The sequence below is a fragment of the Anneissia japonica genome, unplaced genomic scaffold (assembly GCF_011630105.1).
Source record: "Anneissia japonica isolate Jap-2015-1 unplaced genomic scaffold, ASM1163010v1 scaffold673_len1821605_cov196, whole genome shotgun sequence".
Taxonomy (NCBI): Eukaryota; Metazoa; Echinodermata; class Crinoidea; order Comatulida; family Comatulidae; genus Anneissia; species Anneissia japonica.
Genome location: NW_022717449.1, coordinates 415035 through 437218, shown reverse-complemented (window position 1 = coordinate 437218; position 22184 = coordinate 415035). Strand labels below are relative to the sequence as shown.

At 32.5% G+C, this 22184-nt stretch overlaps 2 protein-coding genes across 2 annotated transcripts in view; one reads left to right on the top strand and one right to left on the bottom strand.

Annotated features, from left to right (window-relative positions):
- Nucleotides 1–49: 49 nt before the first annotated feature.
- On the top strand, nt 50–4612 carry LOC117110265 (fukutin-related protein-like). Its single transcript, XM_033252900.1, has one exon. It carries the CDS (start codon nt 125–127, stop codon nt 1727–1729), a length of 1605 nt encoding a protein of 534 aa, XP_033108791.1. The 5' UTR covers nt 50–124; the 3' UTR covers nt 1730–4612.
- The window catches only part of LOC117110264 (dynein intermediate chain 2, ciliary-like), a gene marked incomplete in the record, with an annotated part of 21508 nt that continues 3233 nt past the window's right edge, over nt 3910–22184 (bottom strand). The window contains 15 exon segments of the mRNA XM_033252898.1: nt 3910–4864; nt 5696–5750; nt 6645–6778; nt 7139–7241; nt 8247–8478; nt 8930–9017; nt 9753–9842; nt 10364–10611; nt 12351–12512; nt 14400–14571; nt 15860–15865; nt 16587–16688; nt 16871–17005; nt 18190–18210; nt 18902–18987. Coding sequence (XP_033108789.1) covers nt 4778–4864; nt 5696–5750; nt 6645–6778; nt 7139–7241; nt 8247–8478; nt 8930–9017; nt 9753–9842; nt 10364–10611; nt 12351–12512; nt 14400–14571; nt 15860–15865; nt 16587–16688; nt 16871–17005; nt 18190–18210; nt 18902–18987 — 1721 coding nt within the window.

Sequence of the window (22184 nt, the reverse complement as noted above, 5' to 3'; positions counted from 1 at the left end):
AGGGATTCCCCCTTGGTGTTATGTTGTGTGCGCGAAGATTTTCATTATTTCCATTCCACTCAGTTAAGAAGTTTTGTACACTTTTGAGAACGTATAAAGAAGCATTCACTGCAATCACAGAAGTATGCGTTTGTCTGTAAGGTGTCAGAAGGTACTTGTGGTTTTTACAATCGTAAATTTTCTGTTTATGATCTATCTTTTATCAAGAAAACTAATGGAGCCTGCATCAGAGGTAGCTGACCCCGTTGGACGGCGTTTGTCCCCTGGACGAAACAATCACTTTCAGTTCATGCAACAGGAGGCTAGGCCTAGGGATTTTAATGGAGATCATAATGATATATCCGATGATATAACTTTCATATTCAGAGAATTTGAGTTTGAAGACAATTGTATCAGTCAGTGTGATAGGAATGTTGCTAAGTATTTCCCGGAGTCGAACATTTTGATTGTAACAGAGAGGATACCGTACCCACCGATATTTAACCTAAGTAAACGAACAAAAATCGTTTCTCTGTTTAACGGACCTCATCAAAAAGTTGCAGAATCTAGACCTGAAAATTATATATCAACAAAATATATAGTTATTTTACCAGATGGCATCAAGTTTGTTTCTGATTCCAGAATAAAAAAATTTGTACAGTCATTCAAGCAGTCAGAGCAACAAGGAGATGATGTTAAGATTGGAGCTGCCGGACTTCTGTACCTTTCTTCAGACAATGAGAAGGATGCATCATGCGAGGACCTTCGATTTGATTACCAAAACTGGACGCTTTATTACAGTTACTCTTACAAAGAGGCTTGCGATAGTATTCGTGGTAACCACGTTGTTGTAATGAAGACCAATGACTTCCTCACGCTAAGTGACCCTTATGCACGGCCAGTCTTAGAAAGTTTGTACCTTCAAGCTAATCTTCATAAGTGGAAGGTACACTTCTTTAAGGATGTTAAATTTTACGTTGATGATTGTCATAGTCACAACGATCAGGTAATATACAGACAGCAGCAGAATAAAATGACACGATTACGCAATACTTACAAACAATTTGGTGTTAAGCTTGTGGTTCATAGTGACGGCAAACAAAGTTGGTTTGGATGCAGTAAAACTAGCGATCGTTGTTTTGATACTGTCTACAACGACATGCCTGAATACCTCTACGAGGATCATTGGACGCCTCCTTGTTGTATGATGGCTCTGAGGGAAACTGCAAAACACGTCTTTCAAATTCTCGATGACTTGGATGTTAGATATTGGCTAGAAGGCGGAACTCTTCTTGGCGCTGCACGGCACAAAGGGATAATCCCATGGGATTATGATATTGATATTGGAATATATCGTGAAGACTTGGACAAAATTTCATATCTTCAAGCTGTTAAACAGGGTGGCGCTGTAACAGACGACCAAGACTTTGTCTGGGAGAAAGCATGGCCCCATGAAGGGGACTTCTACCGTGTTCAGTATAGCTCCACAAATCATCTTCATGTTGATTTGTGGCCATTTTATTCTAGAGATGGAGTTATGACCAAAGATTTTTGGATGGAGGGCCATAAACAAGACTGTGAATTTCCTGAACAGTTTCTTAAACCACTTGTAAGGATTGAGTTTGAGGGTATACTAGCAAAAGCACCAAATAATCATAAAGAGTTTTTAGAATTCAAGTTTGGCAAAGGAGTCATTGAAAATCCACAATACCCACAGCCAGATAGGTTAAAGATGAAGATAGGAACGTGAAAACAATAATTTGTTTTTTAGTTGTTATTCAATTCTAATCAAGTCTCTCATTATCATGTTATAATTTATATATAGTTAATAACATTATTATAACAAAATCATACAACTTTCAATCAGTACACCAAGTATAAAATGTTTTTTTTGTGGAAAAACAATTAGTTGGCTGTCTTGACGCTTCGGTTAGATTGCTTTGTCTGTCATCAGGAGAATGACGTTTTACCTCAAAAACCATATATTTTACACATGTTGTACTAAAAATTTTATGATTTAGTTATTGATATTTGCCATGCAAACCTCAATGACATATTTTTATATTATTAATTGTATAACTTCTTAAAATTTCTGCAGTTGGCCAGTCTTTACATGGCTCAGTAAAAAATAGTTTGTGAGTTTTTTATATATATATATATCTTAAGGCCATAGTGATTTTTAAAAATTTAAACCAAGGGCTAAACCTTAATGCACTGCTATTATACCACTTTATGCTCAGTTTTGATATTAATTTCTATAGACAATCAGTGTTAGGCTGTAAAAAGTGGGCTGCACATTATTTGGTTGTTGCAGGCCGCAAAATTTTGTCATTGGGCCGCATTTTGCTCACCTGTGATTTATACTATGTTTTTATTTTAGTACCCATGGTGTATTTATAATAAAAAAAGAGTAGATTTTGTTTTTAATGCTAGTTTTTTATGGTCAATTATATATATTTAAAATGTATAAAATAAAAGATTTCTTAAAATTCTAAAATGTATGTCAGCTGGTTTGACATTTTACACTTAAGTTGCCACTAATTGTATTGAGACTGGACTATGAAATAAATGATAGAAGCTGTGCTTCTGTTTGGCGAATAATAAACAAACCTGGACTAATAAGAAACATGTAGACTTTCAGTGGTTTTTTTTTAAAAACTTAACTATGATTCCCAATAATCAAGTATTTAACATGAATTTTTCTTCTTAACTATGGTTTTTTTTTTTTTAAACTTAACTATGATTCCCAATAATCAAGTATTTAACATGAATTTTTCTTCTTAACCATGAAGTAATGAATATTAATTCATGAATCAACCAATTACAGGCCAGCACTTCCTGGTTGACAGCCAAGTGAGGTTGGTTACTGATATTTTGTCCGCAATTCATCCAATGACCTTCATAGGGTATCTAGGTCAGCTTATGTTTTCATTATTTAATTTCATCAAGTTAAGCTGATCACTTCCTTTCCTTGATGCATTAGCTCAAAGGCATGTAAATGTGCATGTAGGCCCACACAGTTTCAACTTGATTTCATTATTACCAAGCGGTACCCCTTGGTTTTAGTCACTAGGACAAGGTTCTTAAAGGATATCAGTGAGACGAGTCAGAAATAGTCAGCTGGACTGCAACATGTTATTAATGAAGTATGAAGTATATTAGTGCAAAGACACCCTATAGAGAGTTGGAGAAAGCTTGTGCATATTGATGATTCATATTTTTTCTCAAATGGCACTACATTATTCCTAAAAATGTCTATGAGATATCTTTATGAATATTCATAAAATCTGTTCCAATATTATGCCTATGAATATTCATAAAATCTCCTAAAAAACAATGTATACTTTGAATTATTTTTCACTGTAGGACAACCCTACACTCAAATCAAATGAGCCCAATAGACCATATTTGAAAATGCTTCATTCCCATTCAATCCTTTGCTATTTGCAAATCTATCTTCATCTTTAGGAAACAGATCTCCTTTTTGATAATTTTCATTTCTCTTTCCAACAAGAAATGTAAACCAGTTTTCTAACAAGGATAATATAGGAATAATTACTCGGAACTATATATTCCTTTAATTTTTGTCATATTCTTAGAAATATATAGAGTGGCATTCTAGGAAGTCAAAATAAAATAGATAATGGAGCAAGGCCTACTGGCTTATTAGTCAGAGTTTGTTTACACCTGTTACATCTCATACTGTACTCTGATTGTCAGTTTTTGTGTTATAGGCCTATACAAAATATTTTTCTATTATCAAGGGGAACTACATATGTAATATTTACATGAAAGACTGCAGGTCGCTTTTGTGAAATATATTAAGTTAAGCATCATCGATGCAAAATACAGGCGGAATATTTTTCTATCTTCAATAAAATGTATTATTACTTGTGGTGACCAAGATAAAGATATATCAAAGATAGCAAATTAATTTTAACATTTGTTAACTTTTATTAATAATTTCATATCTTGGTAAACATTGACAGTTCCATACCAAACACTCAATCTTGAAAAGATATGGATTTTTTTCTATAAGCTATTATTTACAAACAATAAAAATAACAAGCAAAAGTAATATTTTGACATTATCTAAAACATGGAATATTGCTTAAATAAATATGTGCTCATTTATAAATTTAACATGTAAGGCCAAATAAAAAAAAAATTGTGTTGGACGTGCCCGACCGACCAAAATTTTACTAAATTCAGGGTCAGCATTTCAGTTTTTTGTTTTTTTTTTACTACAAGGAAAAATATTTCTTTTCCATGAGCTAATAAGGCTGAAATAACCTTGGAGTAGGCTATTTTATACCTTTTAAAAGTAAATACATTTTTGGCTTAAAAAAAAAAAATTTCCTACCGACCTACTAATTTTTAGGATTTTCCCAAAACGTGGCCAACACAAAAATTTATTTTTTTTGGCCTAACTGATATATTAAATTATTATACTTACTGTATCATATAATTCATTTGATGTATAGTATGTTAACAAGAAGATACAATGCTGTACCTAAGACTCATTATAATATTCTCTACACATACAATTGAGTCACAAGCAATATGCACCATTTATCATGAGACATAAAGATTATAATTTTATATTTGAAAATAAAAATACATCAAACAGAAAGTGAAAATGCCAAGTAGTGAAAATGTCAAGTAATTGGTAATTAAAGTCATGGCTACTTTATTTCAAGGTGTTTGATTGGACGGAAGTTCTATCTGGTGGCCGATAAGCATGGATAGTCACTGAAACACTTGATCATAGAAATCAACTCGCAATTAGTTTGTCATCTCATTTCTTGTTGTTATCAATTGGCTCTCTGACCAGGTCAAGGAGTTTATTCATCTTGGCGATCTGTTCTTCAATGCCTTCCTTTTTCTAGACAAAGAAAAGATGATACATAAAGATATTATAAATTATAAATATTTCAGTCTAATTTTAAGAAAAAAGAATGAGAATTTTAATTTTCTATCAATAAGAAAATGTCATAATTAAACACGGTGTGACTTGCAACTTACAGCATGGAACTATGTTCTGTATAAAATTATATGAATGTTAAGGAAAGACGTTGTTAGGCGTAAGTGGAAATGCTGGTAATTTGTACCAGGGCCTTAGGGATTAGAAGGGGTACCTCTATGTAACAATAATGAGTGACAATGGTGAGTCGAATGGCCGAGCGGTAAGCAGGGGCGCCGCAAGCTATAGCCATAATATCGGCGCTGGTTCGAACGGCACGCTCGCCTATGGTTCTGGTGGTAGAACAAGTCTTCTCGGATAAGGACTATAAACCGTAGGCCCAGTGTATACAATGGCTCGTGTGCACTATAAAGAACCCTGTACATCCTTCGAGACGAGTAGGGGGATACCCCGGTGTACTGGAACAGACAGCCCCTGAGAGAGTTGCTGGTACCGGGTTACCGGGTAGCACAGACACGAAGGGACCCTTAGGGGCGAAGAAAGTCATTGATCGAGTCACTAGTCCACATTTCAAGCGCCCTGAGCATCTTACATTAGATGGATTTGTGCGCTATATAAAACTACACTATTATTATTATTATTATTATTATCAGTAGCAGCTACAAAAATAATGATACTGTCAGTTCTATACATCATGCGTAGGCTACTACAAACATCACATAATTACCCACAATCATTTGATAAAATAAACCATGATGACACATTGTATTGAAGAAGCTCAATATTTCTTACTTTTGGATTTTTCTTTCTCAGATTTGGAGACAATTTCATACTTGTAACATATCCCCTGGAAACACAAATTTAAATCAGATGTATAAGCATGAAATATAAGGTATATAAGGATGATAGAATACTTGTAACACAATAAGAATATTAACAACAATATAAATAGTTAATGGGGGTGGATCCAGGAATTCAAAATAGAGGGGGTGAGGGCCAGTGAGGGACTCTCACAGATGAAGAGTCTAGACCACTTCAGCCCCCACCATGATTATGGCACCTGTAGATGGCTGGAATTGGCACTCTCAGGCTTAAATTTGAATTCGCCACTAGTTTACTTGTATAATTAATCATAATATAACAGTGATAACAAAATTTATAGTTAAAAAAAAAAAAACCAACATTAAGTATAAGGATGATTGTAAACCAACAAGAAACAACTATATCAATAATTGCTATTTATGTTTATGTTTGTATAAACTTTATAACGATGACGATAATAATGATGACGATGGTAAAGATACAGACTATTTTATCGGATTTATTTTGAAACAGCGCCACCAATGTCTCGCAACTCACTGGGGGACTTCCAGCAGCCTAGTCTGATCAGCTGGCTAGTTATAAGTGGATCCTGGCGCAGCGGATAGCCGCTAGACCTGTACTACAGCAGCAGTAGACAACAGATACAATCTTGCTAATTACTGTAATTACTGTATATCTAAACATTGAAATAGGTTTTTAAGACTGCGAATTGTTTTTAATATAAACATTTCGTGTTATTTCCGTTTAAAAATACTTGTGCTCGTTAGTAAATAAGTTTTATCCTTGATTTAATCTATGATGGGAACTACATATAAGCGGAATGATAGGCCTCTGAAAGTCCCCCAGTGGTAGTTGCCAGGTTATCGGAAATTTTCCTTTCAAATTTCGTGAAAATAATCTATAGTAGTGCTATTCTCACCTATCATCTCCAACCAAGATAATTGGATGGTCTGGATTGAAGACTATGTGTGTCAACTTTGTTTTCTTCTTTTGTACAACAGCTTGCTCACAGATTGGCTCGTATTTGTTCAAACTCAGATCAAACACATGTACCTGAAGTGATGATTTGGTTGAAGGAATAATAATAGCAATAATAAAATGATTATAATTATACTAAAATAATATAAATAATTATGATATTGATAATACTAATAGTATAACATTAATTATAACACTGGTAATAATGATAGTAGAGTATTATGATAATAAGAATAATAATATAAATAATGATGATAATAATAATTATGAAATTGTCAATGTTTAATAAATACTGTTAATAAATTGTTGATGAAAATATTTTCCCAGCAGCTTTTGCTTCATTACATCACCCTTAACAGCTGTCAAATGCCAGTTTATGATATCATTTAAAATAATAACAATAATACTATAATTGTAATAATGGATTATAACTACCTTGCCATCTGCTGTAACAGCTGCAAATGTTGTTGAAGAGTAAGGTGCCCAGGCTACATCACCAACCGAGTTACCGAGGTCAAAGGTGAACATTGGCTCTTTCCTAAAAGAAATTTATTTATGGGTGTCAAAGAAAATTCCCAAGTGCGCTAATACATTTTGTGAAAGGAGATGGACCCAGTATTGTAGTGGAACTATCCACAAAAGTCGAGTGAGTTGAGTGTAAGCAATTAGTTTTTTTAATTTAAATTTAATACAGTATTAACACTTTGCCCGCCAAACACAGAGATCTCCGTGTTTGTTAATGCAACGCTTGACCACCAAACACAGAGGTTTTTTTATGGAATCCGACAGATGGGGGTTAATCACCGACATGTACTAACAATTTGAACACTATATTCAGTCTGGACCTTAAGTATTTCACTATTTGTTTGTTCACATTAGCGTAGAGCGGTATTGATTAACATTCACGAAATCGCGATTATCTCAGCTTCGTTGTGCGAAACTACGTAAATCTCCAAAAGACAGTCATTTTCATTTTACTGTTACGGATCACAGATTGTGATTAGATACAATTGTAAAGCTAAAATGTTTGTAGTTCTTGTAGTATTTACTACATGTCAAACTGATCACATACACACTCTCAATGAGCTTCGGAAAAGTGTTAAAATTTGCTAAAAAGTCTGGCGGTGGCTGATACTATTTTTTCAAACCCCTGGCGGTCAGAGTGTTAAGGAAATATATTGGAGTTATACAGGTGTTTTCTTGATTGGTAAAATCTTGGAAACACTACACAGAAAATAAAGTAAAACAATGAACTATTCTTTGCACAAGGATAAAATAATTTAGTCACTTCCAATAAAGACACAGAGTGAAACAATTCAATATTTAATGATCTTCAGATTTTTTACTACAAAAATCTATATTGACTACCAGAAAATTGAAGAGCCTATCACGAATAAAGTGAAAGTAATACTAATTAACTTTTTGTTTTAATTGTCAGTTGAATGCTAAAGATTTACATATCAAATATAGAATGTAAACAAGAATTTACTTTTATTTAATATCTTTTAGCTTAAAGCCGACAGAATATTTATTTGTAACTTACTTTGGGTAAGTATGGTCCCAGATCTTAACACTCCAGTCAGCACTGCATGATATGAAGACATTTGGGTGGAAGTAGTTCCACTGTACCCTGTAGACTGCCATGTGGTGGGCATCAAAGCTGTCCAAGAACTGGCTTGAGTAAGCTTTAGAACACTTATGGATCTTACCTTCTTCTGTACCCACAAGGAACTGGTAGTCAGTCTTTTTGTGGAAATCAAAGCAGGTACCACAGCCTTAAAATGAAAATAAATTTTTACTTCAATTATAGTTTTGAAAGAATTGTATTTTACAATTGTTAGGCTTATAATCATAATAGTATTTACTTCTAATATACAGAAGAAGCTCATCTTCCCCCTCCCCCCACAAAAAAAAAAATTCAAAACTGTGGGGGTTAACATCTTATTAGAGTTAATTTAAAAAAAAAAAGAGTTAATTGAAATGACTAAAATAAGCAGAGTAGTAATAAACACCAATTTAAAAAGAATAGAACAAGTTTTCTCTTATTGGTTTTTGTTTGAGATATCTAAATATGCATAATTGCACTCACCATGAACACAATACATACGGAATACAATACACCATACTGGTAGCCTATATTTTAATGAATAAGTAATAAAAAAAACAAAAAACAGAGAGAACAAGAAAAGTAATAAGATAGAAGATAATATAAGAAATTGTACTTACTCAATGTTGCTATTTGTGTCCCTTCTGGACCTTCTTGTGGGGCATCCTCCATCTTTAACTCAATCACATCAGTGAATGTTAACTCATTCTGAAAAATAGAGGGTGCAATCAATAAAAATATGATTGTGGATTTGCTTTTCCCTATAGAGGTACTGAAAGAATTTTGTGGTGAAGTCTATAAATCAGTAAAATCCTAATAGACACATTCTGCTAGGTTGGTCACATGACCTACTGCATACTGGGTATAAATTGTAAACAGGCAGCGATGCTTGGTAATAGGAAAATGTATGGCTTCTTTATGGCATCATAATTGATGTTGAACAATGTTGGTTGGAACACCAGTAAATATACCAAATTGATTGGAAATTGAACTTTAAAATATTGCCATAATGGTTTGCTAATACTCCAAATGATACTGGACCAGTAACACTATTTTGAGCAATCGTATTGCCTTTCCTTGCCATTTATTTCTCACGTTGTAAGTGGCTGGTTGTTTAAACAACCGTAACCTTTTCCTATACTTTCACACTGATTGCATCGTAAGTTATACCCACTATGCATCACGTATCACAACTGCTTCCTGGTCACAAAATCAATTTATTGGTCTATTTCTTATTGGAAGTTGGTATTTATTTGATACTTATTAAATTATTATTAAATCTGCAAATATAATTGTGATACGTACATAAATATACAATTAATAATTTAGAAACACACACACCATTTCTGTTAAGCCCCTGTGATAATTCCCTTTTAGTAATCTTTGTCCCCTGTGCCAAGATGCAGAAATTAAATTTGATAAAAACATTTACAAGTATGGTACCTTTACTAGAGTCCATTGCACAACTCTGCCGTCAGACGATATTGAAAAGAAGTTGAGGTTGTTATCAAGATCATCCTTTTGCCAGCAAATCTATAAATACAAAAGATTAAAATTAATCATCATGATCTAAGATCATTAATTAATCAATTCAATATTAAGTTCAAATAGATTTTGTTAACTAGAATACCTGTACCTATTTTGTAGGAATCTTGATATAACACAAAACAAATGAAGAAAATTAAAAAAAATATACAGATTGTTCTTCATATCGTTATTGGAACCCTTGATATTTGATGACATGAGGGAACCAACATAAGCCATCCACAACCAACATTAGAGGTGTTATATAAATACACATTAGCATAACATAAAGTGTGGGGCTAAGCTTTAATTATGGAAATATATCCTGGCATTTTGCCCCTGATTAATAGTTACTCTTCTTTGTTTTCAGCTTGTTTCATTGGTAACCCTTACTTTGAAAATGGCATCAAAAAAAGAACTTAACAAACATAACTATCAATGAATTGCAGCAATAATGTTAGCTCATAGTAAATCCTCAAAATGCTTATGTGGCATTGCTGTGTTAACATATAAAAGATCTGGTATCCTACCTGCCACACTGGATCGGTATGCTTCCCTGATTTCGCCGTACTCTGAAACATTGGTTTGCTACTGGTAGTGGTGAGGTTAAACACGGCCACTGACCCATCATAGAAGCCGACGGCTACAAGGTACGGGTGCTCAGGATGTATATCGAGGCACATGACCCCGCTCTCTGTGTCGTAGATGCAATCTGGATAAGACGGATTCTTGAGAGTGTAGAGGAGAAGTTTGCCTGCTGACTGCTTCATGAAATCATCTAAGCAATAAAAATGACATATAAAAATACAGTATTCTCAATTTAATTAAGAAAAAATGTGATTCCCTTTTGTATTAAATTAAATAAGTATTTTTAGGTAGAACAGTATTTCTGTATACTGACAATTATTATTTGTTTATATAATTAAATTACTGAAAGTTTGCAATTCAATTTTCTATGTATAATAAATTAGCTTATCAATTTTATTACAAAATATTATGTGATTTCCTTTTGTATCAAATTAAACAAGTATTTTATATTATAAATAATCTCTAGAAATGTTTACGTTAATTATGTAATTCATTTTATGTGCGGTTATTTGGTTCCCTTTTTCTTGTAAATTGTCCATTGCATGAGTTTTGTATTTCCATTTATATTAGTGTGTTATGGCATTTTATGTTTTTGTAAATTGATGCAATTCAGTGGCTTTATACTGCTATGTCAATGTTTTATGAATAAACCAGAAAAGAATGGATGAATGATATATATATTAAACGGCAATGAAATATCCAGTGTGACGCATACGGTTCCTTGGTGTTACATTGTCTTGCGATCTACCTTGGAATTTGAATATTGAAGCCTTACTGGCTAAATGTAATACCCGTTTATTTTTTCTAAAACAATTACGTAGAGCAGGGCTGGGGGTAAGAGAACTTTCCCAATTTTACGTTAGTATTATTCGCCCTGTCATGGAGTATGCTGTCCCTGTTTGGGGTACTTTTATACCTGGTGCTCAGTCCAAAGCCCTAGAACAAATTCAACAAAGAGCGCTTCGCATTTGTCTCCCCTGGGTTAGTTATAACCGGGCCCTTGTAGTCTCTGGTCTCCCTGTTCTCGCTAAACGCCGCACCTGATTATGCCAACAATATTTTGGAAAAATCAAATGTCCCTCACACAGGCTACACCACCTTTTGCCAACAGAACGTGTTATCAATTATAATCTCAGGAAAACAGCTTCCACTCCCAAAAGTCAAGACAGAGAGATCCAAGAAAATTATTATTAACCATGGTATTTCAATCACTGGTAATTTCGGGTGTGTCACTCAGTGACAACTTCTATTGAATTATATTGTATTTGTCTAATGAATTATATTTTATATGTCTAATGAATTATATTTTTTATGTGTTTTGGTGATTTTTACTACTGTTAAGCTTCAATTTGGTGAAGATATTTTTTCTTGTCAGGTTGCAATAAAATGAATTTGATTTGAAAACATTTTATTGAATATGCCCTTTGAATATGATATTACATAAATTATTTTTTAAAAAGAAGAAAACATGCAAGTGTACAATTATGATAATAGAAAAAAAAAAAATTACTAAACTTTCGCTACAAACATCTGTGTTCCCATTTGTTCTTATTGGAAGTTTATAACTTATTCTATACTTTAAATACAGCAATTTTAATGTGTTAATTGATTTTGTAGGAATTTTTTCTTTACTAAATATATAGAATCTTTAATATAATGTTTATGTACAGTAACTTCTAGAAAGAATAAATTATGTGTGATTAATCACAACATAAAGGATACACTTCTGATATGTTGTAGAAGGGGGCTGCATGCCGATGTTTGCCAATATGGATTTAATGACCACTGACCAGCTTTTCAATAGAGATGCTCAATGTACCAACCCCACCTCACAGATGCAAATAGAGTAGAAGGAAATAGACATGGTCTACAGACACTGTAAATGGCACTATCTAAATCTCAAACATTATTATTATTATTATTACTTACATGACCCATGGCCTACAGCAAATAAGTCCTTATACCTTGGGTTCCAGCATAAGGAAGTGACTGCTAGTCTCTTAGCTTTGTCGTATGAGAACTTCCACAGTGGCAATAGTGTGCCTTCCTGGTCTCGGTACTCATCGGACACATCCTCCCAATACTTGAAATCTATACAAAAACAAAGTTAATGGCATAGATAAGTAATTAATTTTCATCATAAATAACCATGATTTTAATGTCATGTTTAGTAAAGTAGAATAAATTTTGAATAATGTTTGACCACGGTGCATAAGCTTTCACATCAGCAGCTTATGTCATATTCGCCAAGTCAATGGCGTAATGCCATGCACCCTTGTGCGCCAGCACGCAGGGCCCCTGACCCTTAGGGGCCCCAGGCCCCCTAACCATACAGTCCTCGATCTAGCACCCTGACCCAAAAGGGCTGAATTTCTTGATCCTGTACAGCATAATGTATCCCTGCCATCAACTGTAGGACATACTGTACATCATATTATATCCAGTAGTGGATAAAAAATTTAAGTCTTTGAGTGCCATTTCCGGCCATTTTAAAGTGCCATAATCACAAATTTTCTTACCTCAGCCCCAGATGGTGGGACTGAGGTGGATATAGACCTTTCATCTGTGAAAGCATCTCCCTGTCCCCTTCTATTTCAAATTCTTTGATCCACCACTGATGTCATAATTGTTTGTCGTTAAATTAGAATACAATAACAAAAACATGATTAAAATACGAGCATCTAAAATTGCAATTGGTGACCGAGACCCTAGAGGCTTCCCTTCTCAGAGGCAAAAAGATAACGGCCCCAGCGTTACACCATTGCGTCACATGATCACAAAATTGGGTCCCTACAAAATTGGGTGAACAAAGTTGTGTCATATTTAAGTGGTATCTATTGCAATATATAAATCCTAGTTTAGTTACTGACAAGCTAGTGCCAAGTGCAGTAGAAAAGTCTTTTAATAAAAGTTGTAGTGCTACCAGTGTTGGCCCCATTTAAAAAAAATTTGCAATAATATATAACCGCAGCAAACCAATCGAGCCTGAAATTAAAATCTTGATGTTTAATTTAAAATGGCACTGTTTGGCAGCTTGAGATAGATAACCCAATCAAACTTCTGGATAAATCATCCTAACTGATGCATTGCATCAGTTTGACAAGTACAGAGAGCAGCATAGATTAAAATCAAACTGTGGTGGTAAATGGGTAGCGGGTATGCACTAGTTTTGTTCCCACAGCAGCCAAGGCCACCAGGAGCCAAGCCAACATTTCCTACTCAATCAGACTGTAACTTCAAAATAACATATTATATAATGTAGATCATTGAACATGAAGTAAAGAAATAATTCCATAAACTAAATTGTTATTTTTTTTTTAACTATAAGGAAGACAGTGGCCCTTAAGTCTGAATAATAAAATTCATATTCTATTCTTATTAGTGTTTAGGAAATTATCCATTAAAAATGTTTGTCTCTGGAAGGCAGTTTGTATTGAAAGTGCTAAGATTTTACCTATAATGCAATTCTTCAACCTTGGATACAATTATTAAATGAGATTTTATACACAACCCATATGATACTATTCGCTCTGTTGCGCAATTCAGAATTGGAGAGATCTGGCTAGGTGCTCGTTTAGTAATTAAGGATGGCGTTGGAGACGGTTGGTGGGTTTCAAATTTCCAAAGTACGAAACCTAGCTGACTGCTTTAACATCTATTAGAATGACATTCAATTTACTTTAACAATTTAATCACTAACACGTTGTTTCATCTGTTTAATTGGCTAGAAATACCTACTAATTAGCATAATTCCTCCAAATTCTATGGGTAGGGTCATTCTCCTGTAAGAACATTCTAGTTTACGAAATTACTATTATTATTACTATTATTGCTACCTCTGTGCAGTTACTGCATTCATTGCTCAGAATCTTATCTTACCAACCCTTCTAATGCTAGATGGGCATAAAGTCTATTTTTGTGCTGTGCATAAACTATAATTTAACTTATAATATTTTCTAAAATAAAGATTTGATTTACCTTGTGCAATATCATCGTATGTATTCTGGTTGACCATTCTTTCCACAATCTGAGCCGCTTTGGCGATGCGTGAAATGTCGTCTGATTGGGTCTCCAGTGCAGTAACCTTCTTCTTATTTTTATCATCATCTTTCTTTGTTAACGATGATTGTTTCTTTTCTTTTGCTTTTTCCTATAGGATCAGAGAATTCCAGAATCAATAATCATTTTTTGAGGATAAATTTGCCACTTTCTTAAATAAAATACAAACATTTACATAGCTTTATGATAAATATTTAATAAAATTTTTAAGACTGTAATCAAAATCAAATCTTTTACATTCATCGTAAATGATAGATCAAACATAACATTCACATTTGCTCTAAACTTTTGGAATGGGTTGGAAATATTACATAAAAATAATGAGATATATAAAAAGCTGTGCTGTAGCCATATTTGACTACAATTTTATAGACAAGTTAGAGGACAAAAAATAGCAAAATAATAACTGAAATGATAGAAAATGCATCAGGAAAAATTGTAAAGTTAGTCCTAAATCAAGTTAACAAAGGAGTACAAATACTGCATACCAGAAACAAAGTAAAAGTATTACAGTAATAGAAACCAAGATAAATAATAAACATACAATAATTTGAACAACTAAACATTTAGTTAATGGAGACAAAAATTACATAATATAATATTCTGCAATCTTCTGTAAATTGTTGACATTTCTTACAATGAGGTAAGCATTAACTTTTTTCATGACACAACGTAAGTGAAATTCTAAGCAAAACAACAAATTTCAAATATTCTTTTGTGAATAACATTTTTAAATCTTTATTTTCACAAACAAAAAAAGAAAACCACCACGACAAAGTATGATTTTGTGAGCATGCAGCTTAGAATATTTAGTGCTTTAGTGCATTGCAATGATTAAGTCAATTACAGCAACAAATGTGAGTAAAATATAATAAAAATAACATTAAAATTACTTAAAAGGAAACAAGATAGGAAAGTGGAAAATATGCAACTTGTGATTTTACATAATGAGAACCATGATAAATTAAGACAATAACACTGACTTGATATAATAGTTAATGACTTTAATTAAACCAATCATATTAATGAGATTAAAGAATCATGATCATGTGACCAATACTTGATCCAATCAAATGCCAGAAAACTTAAATGGTATTATTATAAGTAATATTAAAATTTGATTAGTAAGAAACACAGGTAAGAATAAATGAAACAGGACTGAATATAGAATGAAAAATTAAGAAAAATAAAAGTTTGAGTTATAAATGGGAAACGATGAAGTGTTGAAAAAAAAAAATCAAAGAACAGTTTTGGTAAGAGTTTAATGAACAAACATGAAAAGTACAAAAAATAAACAAAGCAAAAACAACCACTAAAATTATTTTGCACTGCAAAATGGTATTTCTTGAAAAAAAAACCAAAATCATTAAAAAATGTACCTCCGCCTGCCAAGTCCATCACACCAGCATTAGCAAAACATGAAACACCAAGATAGAGAAAAACAACAACACAAACAAAAAATATGATATTTAGATTATAAGCTAAATAACTGTGGCCTATTTATTACGGAAGCATGGGTTTAATGAAAAAATACTGATTTTTCTTTTTGTATCTTAGTTTAGTTCAACCTATTTTATTCATCATCAACATCATATTCATAATCATAAATATTACCATCATAAGTATTTAAACTATCATCATCATCATCACTATCATTACTTTCACCATACTGGCTGACCACCATCACTGTCACACCATCATTATAACCAGCTTCATCGTCATCATGATCAACATTATAACCACTGATCTCAACTACTGTTTAGGTGTAGAGTTTGCTTGGTTTTCTTTCTGTAATAATTCCAAATGTGTGTCTGTTTGTGGTTCAAAATCTTACTTGATTTCACAATTACGTGAACATATTATTTATAAATTACAATTTACCCTCATTGACATTTGCTGCAAGTACTGTGTGGAACTCTTAAAATATGATAAATCTTAAATCAACATTATCATTTTATTTTTTATGCCACACAATTATCATAACTGTTTCATAATCCTAATGAATTACACAATTATACATACTATTCACCTACTCATAATTTCAAGGTTATAAGTATAACATTGATCACTAAATGTCCTTAAACATTCAATGTTATGCTGACTGACCTGTCGTTCTAGATCCTCCATGTAGGCATCATATATCTCCCATTGGTTGGCAGTAGCTGAGAAATTAGCTCTGGGAGGGGGCTCTGTTGCTGTTCCCCTTTCCTGTAAATTAAATAAAGATGAAAAATAATTCAATATTTTTCTCTTTCCTACTATTTGTGGATGGGATAGATAGAATAGGTTTTTTGCTACCCTAGTAAAGTAATACTTAATAGCACTAAATAAATTTGCAAGGGGAAGGGCATGCAAGCTAGTCTTCAAGTCTTCTTCTCTGTTTTACTTACCCTGTATGGATTATTATATGTTTGAGATGCTCTTTCAGAAAAATTGAACTGGTTTGTTAACTTTGATTGCTCACCCGCTGCAGCAGGAGCAGGGGTGGTACCATCTTCCTCTGGTTTCTCTCCACCCTCTTCAGCCTGGAATACAAACATAAAAAAGGTAGTGATATAGACAATAATCAATTGGAAGATAATTATTATTAGTTGTGTATGAAATATGAAATTCAATATAAACATCTTCCGATACCACTGCAGGTGTAAACACTCATTTTACTAAGCTACTAAATTAGGACACAAGAAAAATCCTGCTCTTTCGGAACATTTTTCGATCACGGTAGAGATACTAAATCTACTATAGCTACTAAATTTGGACACAAAGAAAACTCCTGCTTTTTTTTTTTAACAATTTTCTGATACCACTATAGAAACTAAATTTACTAAGCTACTAATTAGGACACAAGAAAAATCCTGCTCAGTTACAAGTCTCACATGGATGCAAATGGCTTATCTACCAGCCTCATGTGTAGCACCAGCCATGCATGCAGACCTTATTAGCTCATGTATGCATAATTTTCAGAATAGATCTATAGAATACACCAATGTGTTTTTTTGCTAAGCTATGTTCTATTAACTGAGCTGAATTTCCTTATGTATTGGAGAGCAGAAGGATCTTTTGGTGAAAAGTGGATTTAAGATGCACCCTGTTTTTAATTTAAGAAAAAAAAGGAAGATATACAAATAAATCTCTGACCACACTGCCAATTTTAGGTGACAAATTTGTGTAATGCGCCCATATATGGGCATGATGATGCTTAAATTACAAACAAATATGGGCATATCACATTTTTTGTCACATAAAAAATTCTTAGTGTAGATAGAGCTTAACTTAGAAAAATAGCATGAAAGAATACTATTACAGAGTATTTGTGAATGTCTCTTCTTAGATGGATACCAGCGTTAGGTGTTATTTATAAAAGTTATAAAGAAAACATCAAACCAAAGGAGATAAGGATATAATAACTGAATAATAATAGTATTCGTTAGATAAAGACCTGTCCAGACTATCAAAATTTATTTGACAAAAACATGTGACATGTCTAAATATGGTCATGATGACATCACATCATGACCATACATAGGCAAATCATGACTATATATGGGCATACAACAGTTTTTTGTCAAAAGAAAATTTGGTAATCTGTGCAGGGCTTTAGAAATTCTTCCAGAAGGTGTATTATATTTTGTGCAGATCTGTGGAACTGAAGGTCAAATAAAACTGTGATATTTATATGTATTTGCTTCCACATCAACAATACACTTACTTTCTCCACTGGCTGTTCAGTCTTCAAAAAAGAAATGAATAGTAGAAATTTTAATAAAAAAAATAAATTTAAAAATGTCTTCATTTGGTTAAATGATCTTTTGATATTATGTTCACAATTACAAAAAAGACAAGCCAAACCAGTCACTCATTGCAAAAACTGATTTTTAGTTATTAATACAGAGTTAAACAAAAAAATGAGAGCTATAAAATGGTGAAAGAATCATTTAAATCAAACATTTCGTTATGAAGCTACAGGAGTTTAAAGATGCAGCTGTTTAAAGAACAATATTTGAGAAATCAGCCTTTAAAGTTTATGATTTTGGGCATTTCTTAGGCTGAAACCATCACCAAATTGTAAAAAATTGTTGCTTTAACATTGAAAATATGGAAAATAACAGTATATCATGATGTATATATATAAAGGTTAGTTTAGTGCAATAAAATAGATTAAAAAAATTGTGACATATCAGCATGTTTTGGCCATTATCTCTTAAACACGATTTGCGACGAGTGACTGGTTTGGCTTATCTTTGCCACACATATTGGTTGGTATAAAAAGGATTGTAAGTATATAAGGTTATGTTGTTTATGGGCTTCATGTGCCAATTTATGAAAAGGCAAAAAAAAAAAATAGTTCTGAATTATCCAATTTTATACCCTAATACAAAATAGTTATTAATAGCATGTACATCTTTTATCAGAATATCTACCTCTCCTTCTGTCTTTTCTCCTTCTGTCTCTTCTCCTTCTTCCTTCTTTTCTTCTCCAGCCTCACTGATAGCTTGCTCACTTATTGCTGGTAAAGAAAATCAAAACTACAATATTAATAATAATAACAATAATAATAATAACATAGGTCTTTCTCAAGTCATCTCTTGAGAAAGACCTATGGTCAAATTAACCACCTCATCTGTGGTTTTATTGAATATATATTACAGTACAGTATAATAAAAAGTAATAATAATGACAACACTCTCTTTATACACCAGCCAGATACTGTAGGCTTAGGTTAAATACTTTGGTATGACGTCGAAAGTAATAATGATGATGATGTTGATTATGGAGGTAGTGGTGGTGGTGATGAAGATAATATAATTAAATATGTGGTAGTGGTAGTAGTATTTAAAAAAATAATGTTAAGTAATCTTAGATTATATTTCAACTACAGATACTTTATTATTAATCAGATTGAATAAGAAATTAAGTAATAAGCTTGTAACATTCAATAATGAACACATGCACTATGCAAGTACAAAAGCAGTATGCAAACTTCCCACCCACATGCTTGCAAATACACAAAACTAGCACACTCCCACCCACATTTCCCTCAGGTCAGAGAAGAGGGAAAAGAAACTCAATATTACTTAAATTTTCTGAGTGAAGCTAAAATATGAATCCCTGTGAACACTGCAGTTTACAAACAATAAAAAGCTTTTGTCACAAAACTTGTGGCCAAAATTGGCTAACTCGTACCCACGCGTATTCGTACCTTTGCTTTAGCGAAAACGAAATGTAAAAATAAATACAACTTACTATACTACAAGTTTCTATCAATAAAAAAATCTAATTTTTGAAACACTTTAAATTTTGCAAAATTACACTGAACTTAAGTGCTTATCTACAGCCCTGTCACTCAAACTATAATAGCGCCCCTACATTAATGGGTACGAGATAGCACTGTCTTTTTGGGTACCGGTTGTGGGTATGAGTTGGCCTGTATTCTCAGCAACAGACATTAAAAGCCAGATAATTTGTCTGAAACAATTAATGCAAACTAATACTATCAGATAAATTCTGATGAGATATAAATCCAATTAGTTAAACTTGCCCTGCTTTAGAAATAATATTAAGTTTTATGTCATTAATCTAGTTTCATCATTTCAACTCAGGTTACTCAGGTGGAATATTTGATACATGAGAAGAATGCACTATGCATGATTGTGTTATATGTGGACTCTCTGGGAATCTATAATGTGGCCTTATAAGTTGATGGGAATATATCGAGCAGTTATTTGATTTTAAAGCAAACATTACCAAAAATTGCACTTATTATGATTAGCGTCAAGTGATTATAAAAGGTGAAGTCAGATAAAGAAAAACATGTGATGTTGATGTGATAATTTTATTACAAGACGACTTTAATCTTAGTGCTAATAATGATTCAATGTTATAAAATGAAATATTAATGCTGTAGTGTAGAAATTGAGAATAAATTACTAGTAATTGAATATATAAATATATAAGGTTAAGGTTATTTATTTATATTGCGCAATAAGTACACAAACATAAATATTTAAAGGCATATATACATATAAGAAATATGTAGATAATATATTTGATATATAGATAGATAACTCAAAATATTTTTGTGTCAATGCTGTAAATAAATTAATTATTGTAAATGGTGCATATGAGAAAATCTACAAAACCCACAGCATATATTATTGATGGCATGCAAACAAATTTCAAGAAATATCAGTATCAAACATGTCTACCATTTTGAAGTCTGTCATTACACAATACTGTAAGACCTGACAAAGGGAACTAGAAAGATGAATATTTTTTTCTAGGAGATTTTTTAATGTCATTTGTAATAAAATCAACTTTAAAATCGTTTTGACAATTTTTTATGTAGTTATTACGATTTACCCCTTTAGCAGTGTGACGTCCGTGTAAGCTAAACTGTAACCAAAAAGCGCATAGCGCAGTGCATGTATCAGCAACCTATATAATACGCAAAAGTACATACAAGACATTTTTTATTTTTGTTTTCTCATGTTTATTTTCTTTGAATATCTTTGTATAAAAAACTGAGTAACAGATCCCATGCTTACATTAAGTAGCTATAATATAAGTTTATGGTAATTGGATTGTATGCCTTGGTTAAGTAATTAGGTAGCTGGTGCTAATCATCATTAATACAGTAAGTTAATCCTGACCTATTTTGTGAACACCAAAGGACACTGAATATCTATAGATCTTGATTGAATTTCTCAGAATGTCACATTTATAATGAGTCTGACAAATAATAAGAAACAAAATAATATTTCTATGTCTATTTCAATTATGTCAATGTCTATGCATGAATCCCAAGAGTATTAATATTAGTTTTCTAGACTAGAAAAGAGATACCCTCTAACATATCAATTCAATAGGTATAAGAATCTCTATGCAGACACATTAAGCTATTGGGCTGATCACAATATTCTTAATTTGGACTACATTTACCACCTGTCGTTGTACTTATTGCTGGCAACGTAAATAATTCATGTAGACTTTTCCATTTATATCTATTTTTTTAAGTGATGTGTTTTTTAACTTTAAACTTTAATCATACTGAAGTAAGGACTTTAATTCCCTAAGTACCCATTGAAAATAGCAGGTTGCAAAAAATGTTTTACGAATGTATGATGTAATGGATGAATGCATGCATGGGTTTATGCATTATGCTTGCTCTCCAATATCTGTGATCATGGATTGTAATTTCACTCATTAGCCCGGTTTAAATTGGGCTTTATTTGGTCAAACCACGGAGGTATACAACTGCAAACTAACCATGTACATTGACAGATTGCCAAAGGGAAAAAAAAAAAAAAAAAAAAAATATTTTGAGTTGTAATGTAAAGTGTACTATAAAACATTCCCATTGGTAAAATTACTTGCATACTTTTTGAGTTAAAAAGTTTTGGACTTGTCTGCATTTTAATGCACAGTATGAAATGTATTTTAATGATCATCTGTACCAGAATGAAATATATTTTATGACCTAAGAAAGCCTATTGCCCTTTATCTATGTGAACACAACTTAATACATACTGTAGTAGGAATTTAATTGCTGGAAAACGAAGCAGTGACGATAATTATAACTTTTTGCTTTCAATGTATTTTCTCTCTAGATTCAATTGAATGGGATTTTTTTCTTGTTTATCTTTAAGGCAGTCTTGTTTTTAATATACCATACTTTTTAATTGCATCTGAAATGGATATATATAT